Raw genomic sequence first — 14,180 nt, 5'->3', positions numbered from 1 at the left:
ATTTATCGTCTCTACTAAAGGTGTTTTTCAATAAAATTTTTGTACAAAAAGCTAATTTTTGCCTATAACATCTATAACATTGTACAATATTATGTGCACTGGGTTTTCTTTTAATGGACACAAAGTAGTGATGTATTCAGCTGTTCGTTAACAAACAGAAGACTATCTTGACTTCAAAGGCTAAATTTTGATGAATCTTTAACAAAACATAGGTAACTAATTTTTTAAAGAAATTTTCATGGACAAAAACAATAAACAAAATGAATTTGTGACCCACGGAGACGATGACTTGGCTGCCAATTTTGTCTGTTAAGTTAATTGAAATTTATTTTGTTATTTTTTTACGTTAGCGATTTAAAATTCCGCCATTACGGTACTATTTTTGGCGAACTCCTAGTTGGTAAATACTGGCCTACGACGTCAACACAAATTGAGCTACTCCGGCCCTGTCCATCCTCCGGTTTTTGCCCTGACTGTACCCACAGCACGCTTCGACTGGATTCACAATCCGTCTCGACCAATCATCTCCCTCGAAATTCCCCCGACTGTACTCAATAGTGTACAATCCGATCAGCTGATTTTGACATTCGTGACATCACCAAAACTCCACCACTGTCGAATTTTCCTCCCTGAAAAGCGACCTGCGCACTCCTCAACTCTCAGCAGACAAAAGCTCCCTCAACAATGCTAAGAAAATCAGCGAAAAACACAATTCCGGTGTTCCGGCGCAATACCCGTCATTGAACGAACACACAGAGACAGTGCCGAGATGTCGGGCGGTCCCCGGGCCAGGACTTCGCCCCTGAGGGCCACCGTGCCCTTGTCGTGCGTCACCAAAGGTAAAAAGCACTCGCTTATCGCTCGACAAAAACTGACGATTTCTTGGTATCGGCCAGTTTGTGCGATGGATAAGAACGGAACGGTTGCAGGTGGAAAAGACGCCCCCAAGGGGGCTGCTATCCGGCGGACGGCGTCGCTGGACGCCATACACAGACGCTTGGCGGCGAGGCCTGCCCCCAGCGCCGCCCCCACGCACACCGACAGGGCCAGCAGTTTGGACTCGTTGCAGGCTTTGGTCGATGCGGTGGAAGACAAGGGGGCTAAAGTGGGGCCCAAGACCAGGAGGGATGACAAGGGGGCACAAAGTAGGAACCGTAAGTGTTTTAAGATAATCAAGACACGTTGAAGTGAGTCAAGGTCGTGGTAGATGCACCTATCAATGAATAAAAAAACAATTAACTTTTATTTGAACCACGTGGTTATTTAGAAAACTGAACACTGAACAGTTTGCTGTCTTTAATTCAAAATCGGGTATCGAATAAGTTTTATTATTTGAGAAAAAATCACAATTTTTGAATGAATGAAATTAAATTAAAACGAAACATTGGGGAACTCTTGCTGAACATTGAATTCTTTTTGGAGTTCATTCAATGCCTCAAAATTATTGTAATTTTGGCTTAAATAAGTGGTAAAACTCTCGCTTTTTTTGCTTAAGAACGTTTTAAACTCTCGAAGAGGGTTAAGCTAACCCTTTCCGACCCTATTCGATAATTGTTTGATCTTATTTTTTTAAGTTAATTTAGTTTTTCTTTAACCCAGTTTAGTAAACTGAACTGACGAAAAATCGAATTGTTCGGAAAATGTAGATACTTAAACGCTCGAAAAACAACAAAAGAAACACCTTATTTCTTTTGCATAAGAATTGCATCTGTGCTTCTAACATGAGAAAGGTAGTCTTTTACCGAAATCAAATCAAGTTTCTGATAAAAAAAAACGCTCGAAAAAGAAAAAAAAATTTGTTTGATTTAGTATCTTTCACTCTATGAGCAAAATCTAGCGAAAAACTGAGCCTTCAGCTCAAAGAAACGCTTGGAAAAAGTAGCACTAACACTAATTCATTTTTAACCCAATTCAGCATTTTTTTGATAAAACATGAATTGTTTTTTACCTGTTCTGTCCGGTATAAGCAATCTCACTATACCAGGAAGGGCAACCTTCGCGATTTCTAATTAAATAAAAAACATTAATGCCTGACTGTACGTTCGGAAGGTATCTCCCCTAATTTCTTGGTAATTGTTCACTAACAGATAAAGATAATAATTAAAAATAAGTAATTTTCGAGCAAAAAGTCAAACTTTAAATTTAGATTAAACTACGAGTATTCACTTCAGATAATTGTTTACAAAATTAGCAAAATAAATACCAATCAGATTTTAGATGAAACGCACTTTTACATTTTAACTTTAAAATATATTTTTATTTATGAGTTTCTACTTGTGGCGTCCTAAACTGCCTCAACTGCCTTAACTTTGATGCTGTGTACACGCAGAAAAACTAGTAGTACCGAATATCCAAAAAATAAGCTAACCCTTTACTTAGCTCAGAATTTGGCTGTGGTGCTTCACCTCCTGGGGCAGTGACCATGAAGATATTGTTAATGAAAAGCACAGAGATTAGAGAACTAAAAATTAAAAACTGTGAGATTTTTATACACATTTTATTACGAATACCCATATATAGTATTTATGGTGAAAGTGAAAAATCGACAAATAATACTAAAACGAAGCCACAATTATTATTAATAAATACAAGGTTAATTGACAAAAAAGAAAAAAAAATGTTGTTTTTTTATTTGGACCCCAATATAAATTGAAATAGATTTTTTTTATTTTGTATAAAAAACTTTACATACGATACTTATTAAAACAAAAGAGAGAAAGAATTTGAAAATATGTCACCTAAATCTAGATATAACCTAGATATATATTTTTATTTGTGGTTTTTATTTGAATATAATGTTTATTATTATTATTATATATATTATATTAATATTATTATTATTATAATTATTATTAAAAGTTAGTAAACATGCTTGTATTCATATCTACTCTTTTTCATTATCAGATATTGTGATGGAGAGTGATAGTAACATCCGTAGATATAAATTTTCAATTTCAATTTCTAAAAAAAGTGAAATTTTCGTAATGGCACAGGTCAGATCATAAACCCATTGTAGTTACATTGTTGTATTTACAAAAGAATACAGCATGTAGTAAAAATTGGTTGGGGTTTGGTTTAGTCAACGTGGACTTGAAGACCAAGTGTCTTTTATATATTTCTACCAATAAATAAATACCGTAAATAAGGGGCCTTAAAAAGGTTGACTACTAGTAAGTGATCCCTTTGTTGGCAACTTATACCATCTTTTAATAAATCACGCGTCTGGTTTGCGTCTAAATAAAAAAGACCGATTATTTAACAAATCAAGTAAAAATTTATAATTCTGATATCAGGGTTCGATAGGCTAGCAGGCACGGAATCACTTAGTGTAAAAACTTTGTAGTTAAATTAACAGTTAGTGCCCAAAATCTCACAAAACTGCTACGACTTTATTTGTTATGAAAATAATAATAATAATAATAAAAATGGGCATGGTCCTTATCAATGTACAATGTACATTTTGGATGTCCGAATAGGGGATTCCCGAAACTAAGAGGTTTAGAAAAAAACGAGCAACTCATTCTCGGGTCCGTTATTTGAGAAAATAATTTTGGTCAAAACCTCATTCTGCTATCGTCAAAAGTTGACATTTTAGCAGATTCTTAAAATATTCATATCTTTCTTATTATAAATGATACACATTTAGAATAAAAACTTTATTGTACTTTTTTACAGAGAATCTAATAATGTTATCAGCGAGTTTTTTCAACCATCCATTTAACTGTAGTAACATAAAGTTGTATTTTTTTAAATAGGAATCATGGTTGGCTATGATATTTTCGAAAAGCTTATTTTTTCTGAACTGAAAACAATATAAATACAGTTTGATCTTTTTATATGCTTTTGATAAAAAATATATTTAAAATATTTTAATGTAGTTGGCCAAGGAAAAATTATTTCACATAAAAGGTGTGAATAATCTATATATTTTGTGAACGGTTCAACGTTGTTAAAGTAAAAAATGTCAAATTATAAAAACAAGCTATGTTAAAGTTATTTCAATTGAACAAATATACGATCATCGCACAGCTTTTAATTACATAAAATTGAAAATGATGTGTCGCTACTATTTGATAACACTTTTTTATGATTTAGTGAAGTGCAGTGGAGGTGACGTTGATAATATGTATTTTTTTACCGCAGATGAGATTTGATTTTGGTGTTTGGATTGACATGTTTTTGTAAAATAAAATTTTTTTGACAAGCAATCATACAGTTAATGAGATTTTTTTCCGACATGTTTAATTGTTTAATTAGAAAATAAATCATAAAAATTTGATCTAATAAGCTGTTTTTGAATTAATTAGTGTTTAAAAAATCATTAAATTATAAATATTTGTTAGGTAATACATTTTTCATATTGTTAAATTGAAAATCCAAAATTTTGTTTTTATTTTGTTTTTTTTTAATTTTTATAAAAATACATATAAATCAGAAGAAAATAAGCTTTTCAAAAATATCACAGCCGCCTATGATTCCCATTTAAAAAAAATAACTTTATGTTATTACAGTTAAACGAATGTTTGAAAAAAACCTTAATAACACTATTAGATTCTCTGTAAGAAAGTGCCAATAATTTCTTTGTTTCATATGTGAAAGGCGAAAGAAGGCGAAAGCAATGTAATTTTTCATCAAATAATTTAGTTATTCTTTTGTCTTAAAAACCCTTAACCGTTAAAAAAACACCTTTACTTAATTTAGAAACTATACTTGTTCATATCTGGACGAGGAAAAAAAACTCGACAGAAGGCAAAACTAATACCACTTTTGAAGAAATTTGGCGAGTTTTTTGACCCAGTTTATTGAAATCTTGTACAAAAAAAAACAATGCTCTACATAAAAACGTGCTTAAACTTGTTGTAAAAGACAATTGAATATTTCCACTCCCTATTTTTTTTTTCACTTGTTAAAATAGCAGTCCACAATGTAGGCTTTTTGTAGGGTGGTAAAACGATTTCAGATTAATTTAGATTAAGCTAGGAATCCTGATCTCTCAATTTTTGACATATGGCTAAAATTCCTCAGACACAGCCTACTCTAATTCAGTTTATTTTCGGTCTCATCTTATAATTTATTAATAAAAGTAAAAAAATTAATAAAAACTGTGATTTTATGACATTTTATGAAAAAAACTGAGTCTTCAAATTAAATTCAAGTCTTCTAAAAGTACATACATAATACCACATTTGACCCAAATCGGCGATTTTTCGGCTGATTGCTGATTTTAACAATATTTCAAAAAATAAAGACACTTATAAAGTGTTTTCAATCTCTCCTGACAGGTTTGGGGAAATCCCATCTAAAAACTGAGCTTTTAATTAATAGTTGCATTTTTGACTTAAAAAACGTACTAAAACTCCAGAAAAAGGCAAAATCTTGCAACAAAAAAACCTCAAAAAAGTGTGAAACTAAATTTTTTTGCTATACAGTTCAATGATTATTCGACTTATTTTTGATGAAATTCAACGAAATATTTGCATTTCTGACTAAAGCGAATTTGGTTTAGTTAAATCTTACTGGAAATCGATTTTTCTTTCACCAAAAAGTACTTAAACTCTCAAAAAATCTCCAAATTGAGTTCCTGACCGAACAAAATATTTGTAAAAAAAAACATTTTTTTTTAAATATTGTGTCTTTAAATAAAAAAAGACAAAACCTCGAAAAGTGGAAACTTAATTTTGTCTAATTTTACAAAATTTCACAAATTCTAAAACGTTTGGAAAAAAAATAATTCGCAAAAAACTTAGCCTTCATCGCTAAAAGTGCTTATATTTTGTCATGTAGAGGATTTTTCGGCTACTTTTGACAAAATTCCATAAAATAAAGACAAAAAATAAATTGTTGTTATGCTTTTCTGTTTGGTTTAGCGAGATCTCACCAAATAACAGAAAAACGTGTTAAATGCTTGAAAAATTATATAAAAGGAAATTATAAAAATAAAATAGGTTTTGGCTTATTTTTAACATTTGAATTCCTCGAAATCATTGCATATTTGGCTTCAAAAGTGCTAATAAGGCTCTCGAAAAATCTAAAATCACGTTTTACTGAAAAGCGTTTTTAAAAACTTAACATGATCGTAAATGATTGATTAAAAAATATCATGGTTCTCTGAAACAGAAATAAACGTGAAATTCAAACAACACTCAAGAAAACGTTTTGAGAGTGCTTTTTTTTCAAAATTACGTAATTGTTATAGGTTCAGATAATTATGTAGTTTAACCCGAAACTCTGGTTATCCTTTTTATTTGTTCTGAATTCAGGTAAAAGTAACTCAACTCGCTTTTTTCGAATGTTTATTATTTATAAAATTATGGATGGTTCTGGTTTACCGAATTTATTTAAATTTGGCACCCAGATACAGAATGACTCAGTTAAGACTTCCTTGGTCTATATCTTTGTGATACATTTATGTAAAAAATGAAGAAATGTTTTTATTGTTGTAAAAATTAAAGTAATGAAAATAAAAAATACAAAAATTCTGTGAAACAATTTGTTATTATTATTGGGGCAATAATTGTAGTCAGAAAATCTGAATTTTTTAATAAAACAATTCTGAAAAAGTGTTCAGTTTCAATTTACATTTGCTTCTAAATAATACATAGCAATAATTTTATTTTTTTGTACGTTTTACAATATTTTTTTAAGTGAAGACGACTTTTTTATTTACTCTTTTATTAGTATTCCTAGGTGAAATACTCTGAATAAATCTTATAACAGTTTGAGACGAGTCGTAAATATTTTACGACTATTATGACGTTCTTTTTTAAGGATATGTTAATTTTCGCGAAGTAATTTGTAGGTAGGTAAAAAATGAAAATATTTATTTATTTACGTAGTATGTTTTATTTTACGCATTTTTGTTGCAATTACTTGAGAATTTTAATTATGTTTGCTTATCCACAATTTGTTCAAACAATAAAAACGCTTCATATTTTTGCCTAGATATTTCAACGTTTGTAATATTGGTGGTAATTTTAAATAAAAGAAGCAACGTCGCATTAACCGCTGTGAAATTCTCTTTTTGTATGGATACTAAAAATACAAAAAAGCTGATCATCGTATTTAAAATTATCGATGAGAGAATGGCTTTCAGCTCAACCGGAAATGATCTCTTGCCTTTGTCATTGAAATTCCGCTTACCTTTACTACAAATTTTGTACGTAGTTTTATTTGAACCGATTATAATTAATTTTGTATTTTTTTTCAACATTTATTAGTTCCGTCTCCGTTTGCGAAAAGTTCAGTGGTTGTTCCACCGAAATCGTCGCGAAATTCCGAAGAAGGTCTCAATCAAGAATTGGAACTTTATGCCAATGTGGAAACACTCGAATGTGATAGATTACAAGAACCGATACCTGAAGGACGAAAAGCTCCAGTAGCTGAACTGATAAGAGAAGGACCATATTCGAGAATATATCAACCAACCAATCCGAATTCATCAGGTCTGTTACTATTTTTTTCAATTTTTCAATTTTATTGTAAGTTTAAATGGTAGCGAAATTGCGCTAATTTTTCTTATTGTGTGCAAGATTCGCCATTGAGGGATTCTGTATCGCCGGTTCCAAGTTTTTTGGATACGCCGCATAGCGAAACAGGTTAAAAATCAATTGCGTTTTGCATGAGTAGATTGCACTGCAAGAAAGTCATTTTTCGAACCTTTACTCATTTTTGGACTACAACTTTTGTAGAAAATAATTGTCCGACTTTTTTACTTATTAAAAAGTTTCACAAATAATCGATAAAAACATTGATTATTTCATGCAGTAAAAATTTTGGCCAAGTTTAGGAATTTTATTCAAAAAAGAAAACGAACTTTCAATTCTTTTCGAACAAATTTTTAAAAAAATTGGAAAAGATTGTTGTAACATTTGAAATAGCTCTGTTCATCAACGACAGCAACTTTTTTGCCTACTTTTTTTTCCAAAAAAAAGGTGAAAATGAAAACACAAAAACTAAAATCATCATCAAAAATACAGAAAGGATATTTTTCTGTGGATATTTTCAAGTAAATGAATAATTATTCCAATAAAAATTCAATAAATTCAGTAATATTAAAGTATTTTGGAATAAGGAAACTATTTTTATTGAAAATGAAAACAAATTACGATCTAAATCAAAGATAAATTTATTATAAAGTGTGTTCATTGTCAAAAAAACTGGATGTTGGAATTCAAAGTTGGAGTTGGTGTTTCAAATAAATGTTTGGTGTGTCGGTTTTTTTTGCTCGTTTTAGAAATGTCGATCTACCGGATTTTAAAAAAGTTTTGAGAAGGATGGTTTTAGTTAAATGTTTTATATTCTTTTTTGAATACAAAATTTTCATGTCAAATCTTGGTAGAGAAGACTGATTTTCGCAAAAGTATGTCTTTTGCATTCGATTTCGCTTTTTTCTTCTTGGTCCAATTATAGTTGTATCTCTTAATTTCTCATAAAATATTAATTGGGTTCATCTTTTACTATTACAAGGAAAAGCATTTACTTCACTTTATTCACACGACCTAATGATCCAGATTTCTGTTATAAAATTTTAAACGCTAATAAACTCATTTTTGAATTGTTGTAGTTAACTCGAGGTAAGCTGTCCACATTGTCCTTAGGAAGAAAACATTCTGTAGTTAAGTGAAGTAAATGATTCAACTTGTAATAGAAAAGGTAGACGTAATTTGTGTTGTATGAGAAATAAACAGATAAAACTAGTAAAAGCTTTTGCTACATTTATTCATACTATCCAATGTATTTTCTAAAAAGTAGGCAAAAATAAAATAAACAGTGATTTTTAAATTTTTTATAATCATTATACTTGCTTGTTTTTACCTATAATATGTAAGGAATTAATTAAAAACAATATTTAATTTTTATAAAACATTTTTTAGAAAAATGACTTTCTTCTTTAGACTCATAGATTAATAATATCATGCTAGAACTTCTAGAATTGTAATCATTATCATAAACATCAGTAACTCTAATATTAATACAGGGCACTCTTTTAAAAGTATAAGAACATTTCAATGCATACAAATAGTAGACAGTCAGCCAACGTCGCATTTTACCCAATATTTTTTTTTAAATAAGATTGATAAAATTGTATAATACTTATTAATTATTAGATCTTTTGGAACATTGAAAGTATAAATTACATTAGCTATTATTTTTTTAAGTGAATAAATAATTAATAACACCTAATTTTGAGAAAAAATGCGACGTTGGCATTTTTATAATTTTGAAACAGCTAATACATTCATTAGAAAAGATAATGTCACCTGTGAATTTCTCATGTACATGAGAAATACATTCAAACATCGAACATTGCCATTCCCCATTTATTATAACTCTCCATTTCGGAAATAAGCTTCGGTACTAAAAATGTTTTCTTGCGTAGTGTAACATTTACATTTTATTTGCTTTTTAAGAAATTTTTGAATGTAAGTGACTGACAATATGCAAATCTCACAACTGACAGTTTTGACATTAATGTTAACTAGATGAAAACCATTTTAACATACCTTGTATAATTAAAATTACTTGACGGTCATGTCAGTGTATAGTTGGTTGCATGTAAATTATTTGTAAAATCGTCCGTAAAGTAGTTCTTTTCCGTACATTTATTATACAGGCTGTTCGTTTTTATTGTTACAAATTTAAACAGGTGATAGAACATTCAATTTTAAGCCAAAAATTTCTTCGTAAGGGAATTTGATTAGACGTTTAAAGATTACTAACTACCAAATTTTGTAATTTTATCTGTAATAGTTTCTGAAATATACAGAAAAACTCACTAAAAGAAGCACCCCTTTCAGGGGGTGTAGCACCCTTACGAAGCATTTTTCGATACATGTTTATAAGAAACTATTGTCTTAAAATTGGATGTTCTATCACTTGTTTAAATTTGTAACATTAAAAACGAAACAGCCTATATAATTAAAATCACCCTGTATCATTCAAAATGCTGCAAATTTGGCTGAGAATAACAATGAAGTGTAAGAAACGAAAGTTTTTGAGGAATGTTTTTTTTTTTTACAAAAAATGGGTGAGATCATACCTATCATTCTTTATCTTTAACCGTTTAGGTCCAAATTAATTTTCGCGATCTAAACTCTTAAAGATAGAGGAGATATGTCCTCTGGACTTTTATATTAGGATATTTAATTCTCCGTAACTTTCTTTCGTATATTTTTCTTGTATTTTTAACTTTATCCCCAACATTTTGAAAAAGATGGAAGAGGAAATACTTTTAATATACAGGTTGTTTCAAAAAAATGCTGCGGAACTGAAAGAATTATAAGTCGGCGTACAAATTTTTTCCATACAAGACCTTAGTCGGAAATGTACATTAATATGTATACAGGGTGTTTCACATAATTTTACGAGGCCTGCGCCTATAAAATGCCACCAATAATACATGTTTTGGATAAAACTCGATTATAAATTTTGTAAAATTGCATAACTTCTCAAGTTTATTCATTTCTTCAAAAAATTATAACGTTTTTAGTTAGTGATTAAGACAAATAGATTAGAATCATTTATGCCATCTCCTGATAAAACACATCATAATTATTTGCGAAAAACAGAAATTTATACTATTAATGAAATAGACACTAGTCTGACAACTACTGTCATGGGTTTCGAAAAAATGAATAATTAAATGTGTTTTTTCTAGTGTTTTGTGACTTTTGTATATTTGGGTGCGTACATTAGGCGCAGGCCTCGTAATGTTATGTGAAACACCCTGCATAATTTGTTGCAATTTTTAAATATATTTTTCTGTTATTGTGACAATTGAGTGAATCTAAAGTAATGCATACAACTCATAAGTCTTCAAAAGTTTAAAACTTAGCGTGAAATATATAAACTGTTAAACCTAGATACAGGGTGATCCAGCGATGTGTAATCGGTCTATAACTTTTTTGCTATTTGAAATATTGCCATGACGTTTTTATTATCCGATAGATCGACTTAAAATCCAGGGTGGTGAACCAAAGTTATATTTTTTAAATGGAACACCTATATATTTTTGCATAATTGGATTCTACGCAAAAAAATAATGTAACTTTATATAAACTATTATAAATCTATCTCTTTTCGTTTCGGAATTATTCAACTTTTCGTTATAAAAAAGACCAATTTTTGAAAAATCACTGCAAAGTCGCTTATGAATATTTTCCGATAAATTTGCAACAGAAAAATTCGGAATACCTTGTAGTTTTAGTAAATCAACAACTTTTAGTTAAAGCACGCAGATAATATACAGGGTGTGCCAAAACGCAAAAAATTAAATAACTCATTTTTTCAAATGGAACATCCTGTATTTTATTAAATGTATCGAAAGCATTTTTGATAAGCTTTCTAATGGTATAGGGTTTGCATAGCAAATTTAAAATATTTTTTGAAATTGTTCAGAAAAATATATTTTATTACAAGAAAATTTGTTAGCCTAGAATCTGATAGTCAAATAGTAATTAATTTTGTGACATGTACTAATGTGACTAATTACACAAGTAATCTAATTATTACCTGATACATAAATGAATTTCATTCATCAAGAATTATTAATAAAATAAATAAAAAAATTATTTTTTATTTTTTTGAACACTTTAAGAAATATTGTAAATTTGCCACAAAAACCGCATATCAATAGAAAGCTTATGAAAAATGTAATCGACACATGTAAAGAAATACATGATGTTCCATTAAAAAAAATGATTTATTCAACTTTCTGCGTTTTGGCACACCCTGTACATTATTTCCGTGTTTCAAGTAAAAGTCGACTATTTCCTAAAACTACAAGGTATTCTGGATTTTTCTGTTGCAAATTTTCCGAAAAATATTCACATGCGACTTTGCAGCGATTTTTCAAAAATTTGTCTTTTTGATAACGAAAAGTTGAATATTTCCGAAACGAAAAGAGACAGACCCATAATAGGTTATATAAAGTTACATTATTTTCTTGCGTAGAATCTAATCATGCAAAGATATATAAAGTGTTCCATTTAAAAAAAATTAACTTTTGTTCACCACCCTGTGAAGTTTGTAGACTTTAAGTCGATCTATCGAATAGTAAAAACGGCATAGTAATATTTCGCATAACAAAAAAGTTATAGACCGATTACGCACCCCTGGGTCACCCTGTATGAAAAGGCTCAAAATAATTCTTTTAGAAAAACCCTAATCCAAAAACGCAATAAAAAAACCTTTCAATTCGAAAAAAGCAATATTCCGATATAACTACTTGAAAGTCGTTTCAAGAAAAATAAATGATTTTGTCTCCTGTAGTCCCCGGCCTAATAAATTAAAAAATATTTTGTCAATTTTGCGGACGATTTTAATAACCAGAAAGGTCAACTGAAGTAGTTTTCTGTTAGATGTTGAGCCCCCTCTAACACGCTTTTATTTTGCCCCAGAAGACAGTCAAGGTTCGAGTCCCGATCAAGAGCGCATTCTGTCAGGTTCCTCGCCCCAAATCAACCGTTTTTCATCAAGTGCGCCCCCTGACGGCTGCGACCGCGTGCTATCGAAATCAGTACCTATCCTACGACCGATACCTCGGGAAATTGTCGTTTCGTCGCATCCCAACACCTCATTCACGCTCAAACCAAGCTCATATTCGGCTTTTGAGAGTCTCCAAACATCCAAAGACTCCTCGGACGATTCACCAAAAGTGCCCGAACAAGAGGACCCATAGACATTTTCGAGTTTCAGATCGTTGCGAACTTGACGCGACTGTCTTTTAACACAGTCGAGTAATTTTTATTTAATTGTGTAGAATCTCGCTTTTTTAGTTGTCGTCTCAAACAAAGGCTGTGGACATGAAGTGTTTTTGCCAAAATTGACTGATAATTGTTTAATTGGAAACGATCTGAAATTCAGTTCACAGCAACACATTCCAGAGTGAACTGTTTAATAAAACGCTGTGATTCTTTTTATAATAATAATAATGGCAGAAATGATTTGATCAAAGTTGTTTTTATGTAGAAATTTTCTAACCTAGAATTGATTGATTGTTACCTTTCTTGTTACTTGACGCATTCTCGTGTATGTACAAACATATCTAATAAACAGACTGACAGCATTTTTATCGTTTTTTTTTTCCTCAAAAAATTTATTTTTTAATTAGAATAGAATTAAATTTTGAAATAATTGAACAGAATACAAATTCAACAGTTAGAATGTCCAAAATTATTATTATCATTAAATGATAGTGTTGAGGATAGTGGTAACTAGTAACCATATGTGGCAATTTTTAGTGGGGATTTTAATTCATATTTGTGCATTTTTTAATGCATATTAGATGCATTTTTTGTGTAATTGCGTGTAACGCTTAAAAAAAGACAAAAATAATATCACTCTATTTTATCAAATTCTGACAAAAATATGAGTTCAAAAACTAAAAAAATATAAAAAAACGAGTCATTTATGACTAGATTTTTCAGTTTTTGGGTTATTTTCGCCAAACTCATGCGCAACAACAACAACACTTGTAGCAAAATTTTGACATATTTTTTATGAAATTTTGGTCAAAAGGGAAATAAAGTTTTTTTAAAGAAGTGCATAAACAAGAGAAGTCTGTCCAGTTTTGCAAAATTTGTAATAGTACAGGTAATATAGCTTTACTTTATCAAAATACTTGGGTCTACGACTGAAAAAAAGATGAAAAATAATGTAATTATTGTTTTAGGGTCAATTTTACAATCGTCAGATAAACGTCGGATAAGTTATTCATAGTATAATTAATTATAACATGGTTACAATTGTTACAACAATGTATTTCTTTTTTAATTTATCCCCATGATAAAGTTATCCGAACTCTAGTAAGATCCGCTCGTAATTTGGTACATTTTCGGTCTTTTTTAGCAAAATTCCAAATAAAAAAATTTCGCCGAAAAATCAAGTAAGAAACGAAATAATGGTAATTTCGAATTTTCGGCCAAAAAAAATTTGCTAAAATAATAATCAATAGTTGTTTGGCTTAATCTTATCATTTTGCAAAATAATTGCAATTTCGGCTGTAAAACGCACAGAAACGCTCGAAAAAATTAAAGTTATGTAAGTTAGTGGTTTTTCGCAATTTCCACCATTTTCGACTCTGTTTTTTTTTGCTTATTTCCGATTAAAATTTTATAATTAGTCAGGGTATTTTAATTTAGGATAAATAGGTCTCCAAAGCAAACATTTTCTCAATAATT

At 30.0% G+C, this 14,180-nt stretch overlaps 1 protein-coding gene across 6 annotated transcripts; it reads left to right on the top strand.

The window, feature by feature from the left end:
- Positions 1-531: 531 nt before the first annotated feature.
- Positions 532-13,066, top strand: LOC657599 (protein FAM117B). 6 transcript variants are annotated; one of them, XM_015983132.2, is made up of 5 exons: positions 532-839; positions 930-1,154; positions 7,218-7,442; positions 7,530-7,595; positions 12,360-13,066. In XM_015983132.2, exons 1-5 carry the CDS (start codon positions 770-772, stop codon positions 12,677-12,679), a joined length of 906 nt encoding a protein of 301 aa, XP_015838618.2. In that variant the 5' UTR covers positions 532-769; the 3' UTR covers positions 12,680-13,066. The 6 variants fall into 6 exon arrangements, with proteins under 6 accessions (XP_015838618.2, XP_015838617.2, XP_008198584.2 ...); XM_015983131.2 differs by having other exon boundaries at positions 897-1,154; XM_008200362.3 differs by having other exon boundaries at positions 537-839; positions 897-1,154; positions 12,399-13,066.
- Positions 13,067-14,180: the final 1,114 nt, after the last annotated feature.

Source organism: Tribolium castaneum, chromosome 2, assembly GCF_031307605.1.
Source record: "Tribolium castaneum strain GA2 chromosome 2, icTriCast1.1, whole genome shotgun sequence".
Classification (NCBI taxonomy): domain Eukaryota; kingdom Metazoa; phylum Arthropoda; class Insecta; order Coleoptera; family Tenebrionidae; genus Tribolium; species Tribolium castaneum.
The sequence above is the reverse complement of the archived record's forward strand: the minus strand, read 5'-3'. Positions and strand labels throughout refer to the sequence as shown.